The 15980-nt window shown below is 43.0% G+C and overlaps 1 protein-coding gene across 1 annotated transcript in view; it reads right to left on the minus strand.

Annotated features, from left to right (window-relative positions):
• The window catches only part of LOC144685285 (organic cation/carnitine transporter 2-like), a 94577-nt gene extending 78829 nt beyond the window's left edge, over positions 1–15748 (minus strand). Inside the window, exon 1 of the mRNA XM_078549705.1 lies at positions 15170–15748. Coding sequence (XP_078405831.1) covers positions 15170–15559 — 390 coding nt within the window. The 5' untranslated portion in view covers positions 15560–15748. The remainder of the gene's footprint in view (positions 1–15169) is intronic.
• Between the last annotated feature and the right edge of the window lie 232 nt (positions 15749–15980).

The raw sequence follows: 15980 nt of genomic DNA on the forward strand, positions 1-15980 counted from the left end.
AAGTATAAAACCCATCACATTTTTACTTCCCTTCTGTTCTGAAGAGACATATTTGACTCAAAACATTAACTCTGTTTCTCTCTCCACAGATGCTGCCAGACTTGCTGAGTTTTTTTCCAGAAGATTCTGTTTTTATTTCAGACTTCCAGCATCCACAGTGTTTTGCTTTTATTTGAGTGAATCCACAATGATATGGCTGGAGGTAGCAGAGGCGGCCAGGGCCAAGAGTATGGTAGCATCCTCCTGGATTTAATGCCAAAAAAAGGTTTAATAAACTAAGAAAAAAAGGTTTAATAAACAAAGAGGGCAGGAAAAATGAGTACAGTGGCACATTCAAATACATCCTGATTTGTGTGTATCATGCACGACCATTAGTTTCTGAAGCCACCTTCACCACATCTCTCCTCAGACACCAATGTAGTTTGGAGGTGCACCCATCCCTCTGTTTATGCACATCATCATACCCCCATCTGTCCATCCACCACTGACAGTCACTCTTATCTTTATGCAATGCCATGCCTCTCCTGCAAATTCACCCTCACCAAATGCTCCCTGTCCAATCATTCAACACATGGCATTACTCTGACTCATAAGTCTCTTTTCTCCCTTGCAGGAGAAGAGAGCACAGAGCATAAGGGAGAGGCAGGGAACCAGAGATGGCCCTCCAGCCATTTCATAACTTACAGTTGGAGGGGAGGAGGTGCTGAATGTCAATGGAGTTGAGGCATGCCTGGGCATCAGAGATGGGTGCCTCCCAGCTACCTGGTAACAGACTTAAATATCATTCTGTCACATGATATACCACAGTCATTCAGGCTGTCTTGATCTTAGCAGCCAGCCAAATATGATCATGTGCATTATGATCACTTAAAACATTTTTCCCTTGACAGTTCTAATTCATGTCTTTAATTTTCCATAGGGTCTTCAAGTATCCCACAGGAGGTGGTCCAGGAGGATATCAATGACCCCTCAGAGGAAGTCACTCCCTCTTAGTGAGCACTCTTACAGCACTCAGGCAGACCTGCTGATATTCAGATATATGTGGGAGCTGCATAAATATCTTTTGTGTTTACACCAGCTACACAGTGATAGAATGGAAGCCCTTTGCAGTTGATGAATTCTCCTCGGTGATCTGGGAGATGCCTTAATTGCCATGTATGCAATCAATAACGGTCTACACCTGTGGGTTAGCCTGGTAGAGTCACAAATTCAAGCACTTGATCGGTTTGACTGGCGTCATCAGTGGCAACTTTGACATAATTGCCTGGCCTGGCAAACAACTCATCAGTTAGCTGCGTTATGCATTAATGCGTTGCCGACTGGGAGATCCTGCAAATGTTTCCAGGAAAAGCCTGTAAGGAGAGAGAGGCAAAGAAGTTGAGGTGGTAACTTTGACAGCCCCTGGTAAGGTGTGGGCACCAAGTCCACTTGGCAGCAGATCTTCACAGAATTGTTACAGTACGGAAGGAGCCATTCAGCCCATTGTGTCTACACCAACTGTCAAATGAGCAATTCGCCTAATGCCATTTTCCTGCCTTCTCCCTGTAATTATTTACATTCTTCCTTTTCAGATAACAATCTAATTCCCTTATGAATGCCTTGATTGAACCTGCCTCCACCACATTCTTAAGCCGTGCATTCCAGACCTTAATTGCGCACTGCGTGAAAAAGTCACTTTTGCTTCTTTTGCCAATTACCTTAAATCTGTGCCCTATCATTCTCAATGCTTTCACGAGTGACAAGAGTTTCTCCCCACCTGCTCTGTCCAGACCCCTCATGATTTTGAATACCTCTTTCAAATCTCCTCTCAGCCTTCTATTCTCCAAGGAGAGCAGTCCTAACTTCTCCAATCTATCTTTATAACTGAAGTTCCTCATCCCTGGAACCATTCTCGTGAATCTTTTCTGCACTGTGTCTAATGGCTTCACATCTTTCTTAAAGTGCAGCACCCAGAACTGGACTCAAAACTCCATCTGAGGCTGAACTATATCTTATACAAGTTCAACATAACCTCCTTGCTCTTGTACTCTATGCTCCTATTAATAAAGCCCAGATACTGTATGCTTTATTAACTGCTCTCTCAACCTATCCTGCCACCTTCAGTAACTTACACACATGTTCACCCAGGGCCCTCTGCTCCTGCACCCCTTTTAGAATTGTACCCATTATTTTATATTGCCTCTCCATTTTCTTCCTACCAAAATGCATTACTTCACATTTCCCTGCATTGAACTTCATCTGCCACTTTTCTGCCCATGGTGCCCTGTACACTAAGGTCTGGGTCATTAATATATACATCAGGAAGAGCAAATATCCCAACACTGACCCCTGGGGAACTCCACTACAAACTCCAGCCAGAAAAACACCCATTAACCATTACACTCTGTTTCCTGTCACTCAGCCAATTTCATATCCAAATTCGCTTTTATTCCATGAGCTATAACTTATCTCACAAGTCTGTTGTGCAGCACTATATCAAATGCCTTTTGGAAGTCCATGTACACCACATCAACAGCATCACCCTCTTCAACCCTCTCTGTTAGCTCTTGAAAATACTCCAGCAAGTCAGTTAAACATGATTTTCCCTTAACAAATTTGTTCTGGCTTTCCTTAATTAGGCACACATTTGTCCATGTGGCTATTAGTTTTGTCCTGAGTTATTGTTTCTAGAAGTTCCCCCACCACTGATGTTAAACTGACTAGACTGTAGGTGCTGGGCTTATTTTTATTCCTTTTTGAACAAAGGTGTAACATTTGCTATTCTCCAATCTTCTGGAACCACCCTTGTGTCTAAGGAAGACTGGAAAATAATGGCCTCAATTTATAGTTTCACTTTCCTCAGTGTCCTCGAATGCATCTCAGCCGGTCCTCATGCTTTATCAACGTTAAGTATAGACAGCCAATCTAATACCCCCTCCTTGTCAATTTTAAATCCTTCTAGTGTATTAATTACCCAATCTTTCACCGTGGCCTGGGTAGCATCTTCTTCCTTGATAAGCACAGATGCAAAGTATTCATTTAATACCTCAGCCATGTCCTCTGCCTTCATGCGTAAATCACATTTTTGGTCCCTAACCTGCCCTACTCCTCCTTTAACCATCCTTTTGCTTTATATATAATATATATATATATATACTTTTTTTTTATTCATTCACAGGCTTCGCTGGTGGATCAGCATTTATTGCCCATCCCTAGTTGCCCTTGAGAAGGTGATGGTGAGCTGCCTTCTTGAACCACTGCAGTCCATGTGGAGTAAGTACACCCACAGTGCTGTTAGGAAGGGAGTTCCAGGAATTTGACCCAGTGACAGTGAAGGAATGGAGGTATATTCTCAAGTCAGGATGGTGAGTGTCTTAGAGGGAAAATTCTAGGTGGTGGTGTTCCCATCTATATGCTGCCCTTGTCCTTCTAGATGGTAGTGCTTGTGGGTTTGGAAGGTGCTGTCGAAGGAGCCTTGGTGAATTCCTGCAGTGCACCCTGTAGCTGGTACACACTGCTGCTACTGTGCATTGGTGGTGGAGGGATGTTTGTGGATGTGGTGCCAATCAAGCGGGTTGCTTTGTCCTGGATGGTGTCAAGCTTCTTGAGTGTTGTGGGAGCTGCACTCATCCAGACAAGAGTGGAGTATTCCATCACACTCCTGACTTGTGCCTTGGATAGTAGACAGGCTTTGGGGCATTGGCAGCTGAGTTACCTGTCGCAGAATTCCTAGCCTCTGACCTGCTTTTGTAGCCATAGTATTTATATGGCTAGTCTAGTTCAATTTCTGGTCAATGGTAACCCCCAGGATGTTGATAGTGGGGGTTTCAGTGATGGTAATTCCATTGAACATCAAGGGGCAATGGTTGGATTCTCTTTTGTTGGAGATGGTATTGCCTGACATTTGTGTGGTGTGATTGTTACTTGCCACTTGTCAGCCCAAGCCTGGATATTGTGCAGGTCCTGCTGCATTTGGACACGGACTGCTTCAATATCTGAGGAGTCGTAAATAGTGTTGAACATTGTGTAATCATCAGCAAACATTCCCACTTCTGACCTTATGATGGAAGGAAGGTCATTGAAGAAGCCGCTGAAGGTGGTAGGGCCAAGGACACTACCCTGAGGAACTCCTGCAGTGATGCCCTGGAGCTGAGATGACTGACCTCCAACAACCACAATCATCTTCCTTTGTACTAGGTATGACTCCAACCAGTGGAAAGTTTTCCCCCTGATTCCCATTGACTCCAGTTTTGCCAGGGCTCCTTGATGCCACACTCAGTCAAATGTGGCCTTGATGTCAAGGGGAGTCACTCTCGCCTTACCTCGGGAGTTCAGCCCTTTTGTCCATGTTTGAACCAAGGCTGTAATGAGGTCATGAGCTGAGTGGCCCTGGCGGAACCCAAACTTGGCATCAGTGAGCAGGCTATTGCTAAGCAAGTGACACTTGATAACACTGTTGATGACCCTTTCCATTACTTTACTGATAATCGAGGGCAGACTGATGGGCGGTAATTGGATGGGTTGAATATGTCCTGCTTTTTGTTTACGTGACATACCCTAGCATTTTTCTACATAGCCAGGTAGATGCCAGTGTTGTAGCCATACTGGAGCAGCTAGAATGGGGTTTGGCAAGTTCTGGAGCATAAGTCTTCAGTACTATTGCCAGAATATTGTCAGGGCCCATAGCCTTTGCAGAATCCAGTGCCTTCAGCCATTTCTTGATATCATGTGGAGTGAATTGAATTGGCTGAAGACTGACATCTTTGATGCTGGGGACCTCCAGAGACATTGGGATTCCCTTTTACATTAGCTGTCAGTCTCTTTCATACTTCTTTTTTGCTTTTTCACTCCCCCTCTGAACCTTTTATATTCACCTTGGTTCTCCGTTGTATTTTCCATGATAATACATGAGAGCAGGGTGGTGTGTTGAAATGGCAAGCGACAGACCGAAGGTGTTCGGCAAAGCGGTCACCCAGTCTGCGTTTGGTCTCTCCAATGTAGAGGAGATCTCATGCCCACATTGGCCTGCTGCAATGTTCCAGTGAAGCTCAATGCAAACTGGACGAACAGCATCTCATCTTCCGACTAGGCACTTTACAGCCTTCCAGACTTAATATTGAGTTCAACAATTTCAGACCATGAACTTTCTCCTCCATCCCCACCCCCTTTCCGATTCCCTTTTTTCCAATAATTTATATATTTTTTTCAAATATATTTTTCTTTTCCCACATATTTTAAAATTTATTTTGATCTATTGTTTTATCTCCACCTTTTAGCCCATTTCGATCCCTTCCCCCCCCCACCCCACCCCCACTAGGGCCATCTGCCACTAGCTTGCTGCCCTTAATGTCCCCATTAGCACATTCCTTAGATAATATCACCACCGTCAACACCCCTTTGTCCTTTTGTCTATGACATCTTTGGCAATCTCTTCTTTGCCTTCACCTATCACTGGCCCCCTATCGAGCTCTACCTGTCCCACCCCCCTCTACCAGCTTATATTTCACCTCATTTCTCTATTTTCTTAGTTCTGATGAAGGGTCACATGGACTTGAAACGTCAACTGTATTCCTCTCCGCAGATGCTGTCAGACCAGCTGAGTTTTTCCAGGTATTTTTGTTTCTGTTCTTGTATGTGTATCCTGTTACCTCAGCCTTAACACATTGGTTGTCTTTATGCACCAATTTTTATGCATACTTTCATGTTGTAGTAACTTTGTAATTCCTGTATTAGTTTAAGGCTATGCACCACTCACACTCTTTTTTTGCTATTTTTAATTAACTTACACCAAGCACTCACAGGTATTACTGAAACATAAAATAACAAAAACGTTCCCATAACCAAAACATATTGATAGGCGCCTGCGGTAATGAGTGTTCTACAAGACATTTGTTATGACTGGTCCCTGGGCGAAGTCCCCCAATTCGTTAACTTCCCGAATGGGACTGCAATTCTGTTATGCTCCTGGGTGAGGAGGAATGAGCTGGCTCCCTTTCTTCATTCAACCCCCTTGGTTGGTCACAACAAGCTTAAGTTAAAAAGGATCCCTTCTCCCATGGATACCTTTTCCCAGTCCAAATTATTTTTTAGAAGGAGCCAATTTAAACAGGCTTTCTTGAGTCAAAGAATAAGTTTATTTGTTACTAATACCTGAGAAAAATAATAAAAATGCAACACAGATACACAAAGATCAGAAATGCAAAGTTAAGAGTACAAATAAAAGTATAAAAAATGAGTCCATCTTTGGCTTGTCTGTGAGGTGTATTTAGTGAAACGTTGTGGCCATTACGTTGGGTATTTCCAGTAGACCTGACTTTGGCAGTTTTGCAGTTGGTTTGGAGGTGCTTGATTCTGCAGGATAGCTGAAGAAGGTGTCCTATTTCTTTTTTTATTGTGGCTTCTGTTGAGCCTTGCCTCTAGCAACAGCGAAAGAAAGAGAGAGACTTCACCTGCAACTGCCAGGGTGCCTAGTTGGTCTTGCTGTCTCACACACACACACACAGCTCATCAGCACACACTGCACTGCTCTACAGCTAGATTTTTAACCCAATTTGCCCTGTGTATTCCTGTAAGGGGAAAAAAAACATGCCTTGCACCCAGAATCTGTTTTCTTTCATCTCAAGGGCCATTAGGGATGGGCAATAAATGCTGGCCTAGCCAGCGATGCCCACATCCAGTAAATGAATTTTTTAAAAAATCTCCAACCATTTTTCATGCTCTGACATATAAATCAACAGGAGATGGACTTTAGATGACTGTTGAGATGTGGTAATCAGTCTTTGTCTCCACAATCACAGGAAATTAAATTTCAGTCTTTTGCATTTTGCATATCTCCCTTTCAAGTGTTTCTGCTTGAACAAGGCCATGACACCTTTTCATGTTCTCTCAGGACAGGTCTGTCAGTATAATCCACATAGGAATTTTCCAGAAAGTGGTCACATTATTGCATCTTTTGCTCAGTATCCTTACTTGTATTTCTTTAAAAACACACAAGTCTTCCTTAAAAAGTTCAATATGCTCATAAGTAATTTGTGGCTGTAACTGGCTTTTCATGACACATATAATATTGATATCTACATGTCAATTAGGCACTTGGGACAAAGAGCCCAATCATACCCTCTTTAATCTCAAACAAGCGGACAATAAAACTACTTTAAGGCACCCATTATCTCAGTAGAAAGTCATAAAATTTAATGAAATAACAGAAAAAGCTCTAATGAGGAAGTCTGTCCCATAAGTAACTGACACATTGGAGAGCCAGTCAGAAGACAACAGGAAACGGCATCAATAGATAACCAGCACACTTAAGAAACCAATCTGGGATTGATCATGTGCTGCCTAAGCCAATCAGAATTCAGGAACATGACCAATCATGTACATGGGTTGTGGTTTGGAAAGAGTTAAAAAGCTTTGAGCTGCCAAACGCACTAAATTTGAAACTGAAGGTAAGAGACAGCTATCCAGTTGGGAGCAGCAGACCATAGAACTGACCACCAAGAGAGAGAGGCTGAGAAGACCATGTGTTGCCTTGTGTCCTAGGCTGAATTGGGAAGCAAGAACCACGTTAAGCCAGCAAAGGTGCTGCCTAGCTTGTTAAGTATTACTTTTGTTGCTTGATGAACGGTTCTTAAATTACATCACTAGATTATCTCTTATTGCCTGGATGACCGAAGTCTCAAAAGAACAAATTAATATTGAGAGAGTGCAGACTCATAAATTTGTAAGATAAAAACACCTCAAAAAAACTTACAAACATTTGATTTGAGTCTATTCAGCTCAAATTAATTCTTACACCACTGAAGTTTGTTGTCCCCCAGTTAATTATTCTCATTCTAGATTGTTCTTTGTCCTTTTCCACAGCCAACCTAAAACTTATGATGTAATGATTACCGTCCCCTAAAAGTTCTCCTGCTGATATTTGATCCACCTTGGCCCACCTCATTCCCAAGAACCTATACAGCAGTGTCTCCCCTCTTGTTGGACTGGGAACATACTGCTGTAGAAAATTTTCCTGAACACACTTGAGGAGTTCTTGCCCCTTTCTGCCCTTTCACTACCACTAGCCAGTCTATATTCAGGTAATTAAAGTTCCCCGTTATAACTGTTCTATAATTCTTGCAGCTCTCTGTAATTTCCTTGCAAATTTGGTCCTCTACATCCTTTCCACTAGTTAGTGACCTACAGACTATACCAAAAAATGCAATTTCTGTTCCTTGGCTCTAGCCAAATAGATTCTGTCCCCTGGGATATCCTCTCTCCAGCACAGCAATGTTCTTCTTAATCAATACAGCCACTCCTCCCCCTTTTCTTCCTTTTGAACTTTCCTGAACACCTTGTATACAGCAATATTTAACTGCCCTTTTTCAAGCCACATCTCTGTTCTAGCCACAGCACTCACCAATCTTATTAACCACACTCAGTGCATTTACATACATGCCCATTAACCTTGATTTAGAATGACCCCAGCTAATAACCTACTATTTCTACTCTAGTGCTATCTATCTCCCAGTATTCTGTGCACCTCGGTATTCCTTTCTTGATAATTCTTCTTGGTTCTCACACATCTGCCAAGTTAGTTTAAACCCTTCCGAATAGCAGTAGCAAATTACCTCACAAGAACACTGTCCTAGCTCTATTTTGGTGCAACCTGTACAAGCTGTACAGATCTCATCTCCCCCAGACCCAGCCCCCTGAATCTGAACCATCTCTCCAGCCACACATTCATCTGCTTTATCTTCCTATATCTGTACTCACTTGCACATGCACTAACACCAGAAATGGGAAGGTTGTCTTTGAGGAAAGGTTGGACAGGTTAGGCTTGTATCCACTGGAATTTAGAAGGGTAAGAGGTGACTTGATTGAAACCTTTCAGATCCTGAGGAGTCTTGACAGGGTGGAAGTGGAGAAGATATTTCCTCTTGTGGGAGAATCTATAACTAGGGGTCACTGTTTAAAAATAAGGGGTCGGCCATTTAAGACCGAGATCAGGAGAAATGTTTTCTCTCCGAGGATGGTGAGAAATTTGGAATTCCCTTCCTCAAAAGGCAGTGTCTTTGAAGCAGAGTCTTTGAATATTTTAAGGCAGAAGTAGATAGATTCTTAATAAACAATGGGCTATAACCTCCGACCAGCGTCGGAAACTGCTGGCCTGCAGAAATTAGAAGAAATAAATATCTACTTACCTGGTCTTGAAAGTTACATTGACACTCCCATGCACCAGAGCTGCTTGGGGGCCCCAGCTAAGTCCAGCTCGAGTTTTCAAGAAGGCCATGCCCCTTTTTTTACTGCACTTGCTGCCATAAATCAGGTATGTTTAAAGGGCCAGGAAAATTGACAGACCAGGGGAAGGTCAGTGTCTAAGGTAAGTAGATGGGGGTTGGGGGTGTTCGGGAGATGGGGGTGCTGTGGGAGTCTGGAGGTTGGGGGGGAGCACCATTGGGGATGGTGGTCGGGGGTGTGGGGTAGTTCCGTAGGGTCGGTCTGGGTCTTTACAATAGTTACCCAGGATTTAGAAGAGGTTTTAATTCTTCTAACCTCTTCTGGGTAACTATTGGTATAACCCTGGCGAACCATTCGAAGTCTGCGATTTAAACCACATTTTCAGATGGTTCCCAGTGCAACATAATTGCCCAAATCCGACGCTGGGCAGTGCGGAAGTTACAGGCCAATGCGGCGAAAGGTTATTGGGGGTAGGTGGGAGGTTACAGTCAGATCAGCCATGATCTTATTGAATGGCAGTGCAGGTTTGAGGGTCTGAGTGGCCTACTCCTGCTCCTAATTTGTATGTTAAGTAATCTGGAGATGACTACTTTTGATGTCCTGCTTGCTAATTTCCTACCTAGCTCCCCAAATTCTGACAACAGGACCACATGCCACTTTCTGCTGATGTTGTTCATACCAATGTGTACTACAACTACTGTTCACCACCACCCCCCCCCACCCCCTCCCTACCTCCCCCATCAGGGTGCTCTGCAGCCGTTCAGTGACATCCTTGACCCTAGCACCAGGGAAGCAGAACACCATCCTGAATTCATGTCTGGGGCCGCAGGAAAACCTGTCTATCCCCCTAACTATCGAATCACCTATCGCTATTTCTCTTCCAGTCTTCCTTTTACCTTCCTGTACAGCTGAGCCACTTGCAGTGCCATGGACTTGGCCCTGGGCTGCATTCTTGAGATAAACCATCGCTTTCATCAGTATTCAGAACCGAAAATTGGTTGGAGAGTGGGATGCACTCAGGGGACTCCTGCGCAACCTGCCTGTTTCTACTTGACTGTTTGGTTGTTACCCATGCCCCCACTCACTGGGTACTCTTAAGCTCCGGGATGACTACAACTATAAATATGCTATCCACAAAAATCTCAACCTCATCGATGCATCACGGTAATGCCAGCTTCTGCTCAAGTTCTGAAACTCGGAGCTCAGGCTGCTGCAACTGATGAGGCTTCCTGCACAAATGGTTTAGCTTGGACATGGGAACATCCTGGAGTTCCCACATAGCACAGGATGCACAGTCTAGAGATCGGAGTAGCTCTGCCAATCCTCTATTTGTTAGTTAATAACTTTGCTACTGTTAATAAACCTTTACCAATACTAAGAAACCTTACTGCTATTAATAAACCTTAGCAATATTAATAAACCTTACTAATACTGATAAAGCCTAATGATACTTTATACACCTTACAACCAGTAGTAAACCTTAATTTTGAAAAAAAAGGTAAGACTCACCAGTTAACTTCTTTGTTTAAAAAGATAAATAGGAAATACACACCAGCCAGTCATTTAACTGGTTCCCAGTGATGCCACACCTCAATTTTTCTTTCCAAATGCAGGCTGTGAACACACAGACTGGCTCCTGGTAGCAGTAGATAGCCCCATTCCAATCTCGATGCTTCCAGCTACTCAACAGATGAAGTCTGGCCCTCTCCACACTGCTGTAAGCCCTGTACTGTTCTCACTGATTTCTGCCATTCACCAATTCTAACTTTGGAGAATGGAAAAGCAGCAGCAATACTCACCAGCCAATCAACTCATGGATTTTCAGTGATTTGACAGATCAATATTTTTTTTCTCTCTCACTTCAGTGATGCTGACCTACTTCACACTCCTTCCAGTCTCTTCACAGTGACACTGACCTGCTTCACATTCCTCACAGTCTCTTCACAGTGATGCTGACCTGCTTCCCACTCCTTCCTGTCTTCCCATGCTCATCATGGTCCCATCACAGTGCTCCTGACCTGCCTCATACTGCTCCTGATCTCTTCACAGTGATGCTGACCTGCTTCACACTCCTCCCAGCCCCTTCACAGTGATGCTGACCTGCCTCCCACTCTTCCCAATCTCCTCATACTCATCATGGTCCCATCACAGTTCCCCCGCCCTGTTTCACACCACTCCCAGTCTCCTCAGTGATGCTGACCTGCTTCACACTGCTCCTGGTCTCTTCATACTCCTTTTGGTCTCTTCATAGTGATGCTGACCTGCTTAATACTCCTCCCGGTCTCTACATACTCCTCCTAGCCTTCTCCGTGATGCTGACCTGCTTCACACTGCTCCGGGTCTCCTCAGTGATCTTAGTGAGCTTTGCATGCCTCCCGTTCCAGCAAGCTGCAAATGTCTGGAATCACCTGTTGTGAGACTCTGATACTTCTGAGGCGCTCATACCCCAACATTTTTAGGAGACTTATCTACTGCCTGAACATCCTGTGTTGCTGGTATGATCTCTCTGCTCCTCCCCACTTTCTGGTAGTGTGGCAGATCTGAGGTGCACAATGGTGCTCTCGATGCTGGTAATCTTGGTCAATCTGAGGCCAAAATAAAACAACAAATGTGGCATCCATGCTGATCACAGCTCCAAAGTCTAGATCAATTGCACAAACTTCCAAAGCTGTAAATGTAAACTCTAAAGGTATTAAAGTAACATATCACAAGTACTGTGCACAAGGTTTTTTGACCAAGAAAAAGTAGCTGTAAACTGTCAGTACTTGTATGTATATTTCAATTTTGTGTCTTCAGTACCCTCAATCGCATTGTATTCTCATCTCACTTTCACTGGCAAGTTCCAAGATATGGCAGGCAGTGCAGGAGCCCCCTGAATTTATTTCTTATGAATACTGGTGAGAGTGATGTTTTATCCAAGGAGTACAGCCAAAGCCAAGTCCACTGCAATAGTGTTAGGGGATTTGATAGTTAAGGGAACAGACAGGTCTTTGTGTGGCCAGACATGAATCCAGGATGGTATGTTGCCTCCCTTGTGCCAGGGTCAAAGGTGTCACTGAGCACTGCAGAGTACTCTTGTCAGCAAAGCTAGAGGCCAAGGAATAACAGGGATAGTAGCAGCATAGATACGAAATTGGCTGAGTGATAGGAAACAGAATAGCAGTGAATGGTTGTTTTTCGGGTAGGAAGAAGGGAAATAGTGGGGTTCCCTAGAGATCAGCTTTAGAACCCCTGCTTTCATTGATATATATATTAATGACTTAGACTTGGGTGTACAGGGCATAATATCAAAATTTATGGACAACATAAAACTTGTATTGTGAATTGTGATAAACTTCAAGAGGACATGGACAGGCTGGTGGAATAGGCGGACAAGTGGCAGATGAATTTTAATGCAGAAGAGTGTGAAGTGGTTCATTTTGGTTTAAAAAAAAAAAATGAATGGGATGGTTAGCTCAGATGGTTAGAACATGGTGCCTAATAATGCCAACAGTGCGGATTCATTCCCAATACTGGTTGTGGTAGTTCTTGTGACTTGTCTCATTGTGATATCATAGCATAGAGATGTGTGGAGAGGCTTAATTAACAAACAGGATGCTACATGAAGACAGAGAAGATAAATGAGGAGAGGCAATATAAAATAAAGGTTACAATTCTAAATGGGCTGTCGGAGCAGAGGGACCTTGGGGTATAAATGCATGAGTCATTGATGGTGGTACAGCAGGTAGAGAAAGCAGTTAATAAAACATGTTGTATCCTGGGATTTTTAAATATTGGCAGGGAATGCAAAAGCAAACAACTTATGTTAAGTCCGTATAAAACTTTGGTTTGGCCTCAACTAAACTATCGTGTCCAATTCTGCACACCACATTTTAGGAAGGATGTGGAGGCATTAGAGACGGCATAGAAAAAATTCATGAAAATGGTCCAGGAATGAAGAACTTCAGCTACATGGATAAATTGGAGAAGCTGGGGCTATTCTCTGTAGAGAAAAGAAGATTAAAAGATTTCATAGAGATGCTCAAAATCTTGAGAGGCCTGCACAGAGCAGACAGGGAGAAGCTGTTCCTGGCGGTGGAAGGATTGAAACCAGAGGACATTGACTTAAGGTGATTAGCAAAAGAAGTGTCAGTGACATGAGGGAATACTTTCTTATGCAGTGAGTGATTGGGATCTGGAATGCACTGCCCGAGAGTGTAATGGAGGCAGATTTAATTGGACCATTAAAGAGAATTGAATAATTATCTGAAGAGAAGACATTTGCAGCACTATGAGGAAAAGCTGGGGGAGTAGGACTAAGTGAGTTTGCAGAGAGCTGGCACAGGTATGATGGGCTAAATGGCCTCCTTTAGTGTTGTAACCATTCTATGATTCAGCAAGGTATAACCTTTTCAAGAGTTTTGACAGTGAGAGTAACAATAGAGAAGGAAAAGTTTTCATCTGTTCTATGGCATCAATTGTTTACGTTTTGGGGAATACAACAGCACAACCCTATGGGGAAGCACAATTCCCCTCCAAGCCACTCATCGTCCTGACTTGGAAATATATCACTGTTTGCTCGTCATCGCTGGGTCAAAATTCTAGAACTCCCTCCCTAACAGCACTGGCTGTATCTACACCACATGGACTGACTGCAGCGGTTCAAGAAGGCAGCTCACCACCACCTTCTCAAGGATAATTAGGGATGGGCAATAAATGCTGGCCCAACCAGCAAAGCCCACATCCCATGAAACAATAAAAGAAATGACTGGCAGCAACTTCTGGATTTTCCTATTTAATTATGCACATGCAGACTTCTGAATTTGCTGTCCATTTCAGAAGAGTAAAGATGTTCAACACTGACAGTTTTTTGACATTTTTTTATCAGTACTACTGTAAAATCCAAGCTAATATCATCATCTTTGGTTTATTGTCCATTTTTTTTTTCTATCACTACTCTGAAACATCTTGACATGTTTTTTTCTGAATTAAAGGTGCTATATAAATGCATGGTGCTGCTGAAAAAAGGCAGGAGTGCACAAAAATTCACAAAAGGGTTCTGATCATTCATGCAAAGGAGATTCATAAAAATATCAGAAGGTACAGAATGGGAAAAGATATCCCAACCAATATAATTGTTTTCAATATCTATAAAATATCTTATCACGCATTTCTTCTTATAACATTCGATCAAATTTCTGTCCAGGTATTATACAACTCTCCCGTAAACCTGCTGGTAAGAGCCCCCAGTACTTCCCAGGGCATATCCTACATTCACTGTTATCTGCTTCCAGTCGCTAAGCCCATTTTTACTCATGCCCTTTGCTACTTGAGATTGAAAAATATTTTTATTATCATTTGTTCACAGGTTTGTGTCACAAGCTAGCTAGCATTTATTGCCCAACCCTAATTGCCCTTGTCAGAAGGCATTTTTCAAGAGTCAACCACATTGCGATGTGGCCTAGAGTCATATGGAAGCCAGTCAGTAGATTTCTTTCTCTAAATGGTATTAGTGAACCAGATAGGCTTTTACAGCAATCATTTTATGGTCATCATCAGACTTTTAATTTCAGATATTTATTGAATTAAAATTCCATCATCTCCTATGGTGGGATTTGAACCCAAGTCCCAGAGTATTACCTGGGGTCTGTGGGACACTAGTCCAGTGGCTATATCACTAGCCACCATCTCTTTTTAAGTGCTGTTTTAAAGCTGGAGAATGAGCAAGCTTGATTTCTGACGGGAACAAAGTTAGAAGCATGATTTAAAATTCAAATCAAATGCTTAGAAACCCAAGGACACTAAAGTTAATTAATAACATACATCTTGCCCGAGTAATGTAAAATAAAGAATTGCGCCTGCCTGGTCATGTTTGGATCCAACTCCGCCTGCTCCTCCTATTTTAGAAACTATGAATATCTTCGTTACCTGCACAATCTATTTTCAGACTCACTAATGCCAGTGAAATCACTCTATTCCTTCAGCCACTTACCTCACTGACGATGGTGGAGATGTACTGATCCTTACTGTACTCCCAACCATCCAAACAGGGCTCCTGTTCTACCTCAGACATGTTGCAGGAATCTGGGTTGGGAAAGGTCTCCGAAAGATTCACTATCGCATCCAGCCGGTACCGTCTACATTTGCTGTACAGGAGTTTGCCTCTCTCTTGCTCCAGAGGGATAGTCCGATTCATCCACGCTTCACTCAGATTGAGATTCCCGGGAATTGAGCAGCGATGCTCTGGAACATCCCCGACAAAAACAATAGACATTCCGCAGAAACCGTTGGGAAAGATGCTGAGGCTCAAGAGGAAGAAGATAACTTTCTGGTAGGGTCCCCATTCTCCAAGAAAAGCGGTGATTTCATCGTAATCCCGCATGGTTAGTGACAGCGAGAGGTCTGGCAGCGAATTTCTTCCTTAAAACTGCAGCAATTTTTCCTTGGAGGGCGGACCGGAACTACAGCCTTGAGTTATTTCAAATTCTGTTTAAATCTCAATCGCTTCCACCTATAAATACGAATCCAATCTTAACCCGGCCCAGAGAGAGCTCCTCCCAATCCCACTGTACTCGTAAAGAGGGTTCTTTCAGTAAATAAGTTGTTTGCCGACACTGAAGTGTTTTTATTTTTCTGGCACGAGAAACACGTTCTCTTTTGGAACTTCAAACAAATATTATTAAAAAGATTACAATTTCTGTTTACTGGCTACTGACAAGGGATGAAAGATTTTTTTCTTCAAAAATGTGTTAGAGGTAGGCTACATGGAGTCAATTGCAACGAGCTATATATGTTTATGGAAT

The sequence above is a fragment of the Cetorhinus maximus genome, chromosome 10 (genome assembly GCF_964194155.1).
Source record: "Cetorhinus maximus chromosome 10, sCetMax3.hap1.1, whole genome shotgun sequence".
NCBI classification, from domain to species: Eukaryota; Metazoa; Chordata; class Chondrichthyes; order Lamniformes; family Cetorhinidae; genus Cetorhinus; species Cetorhinus maximus.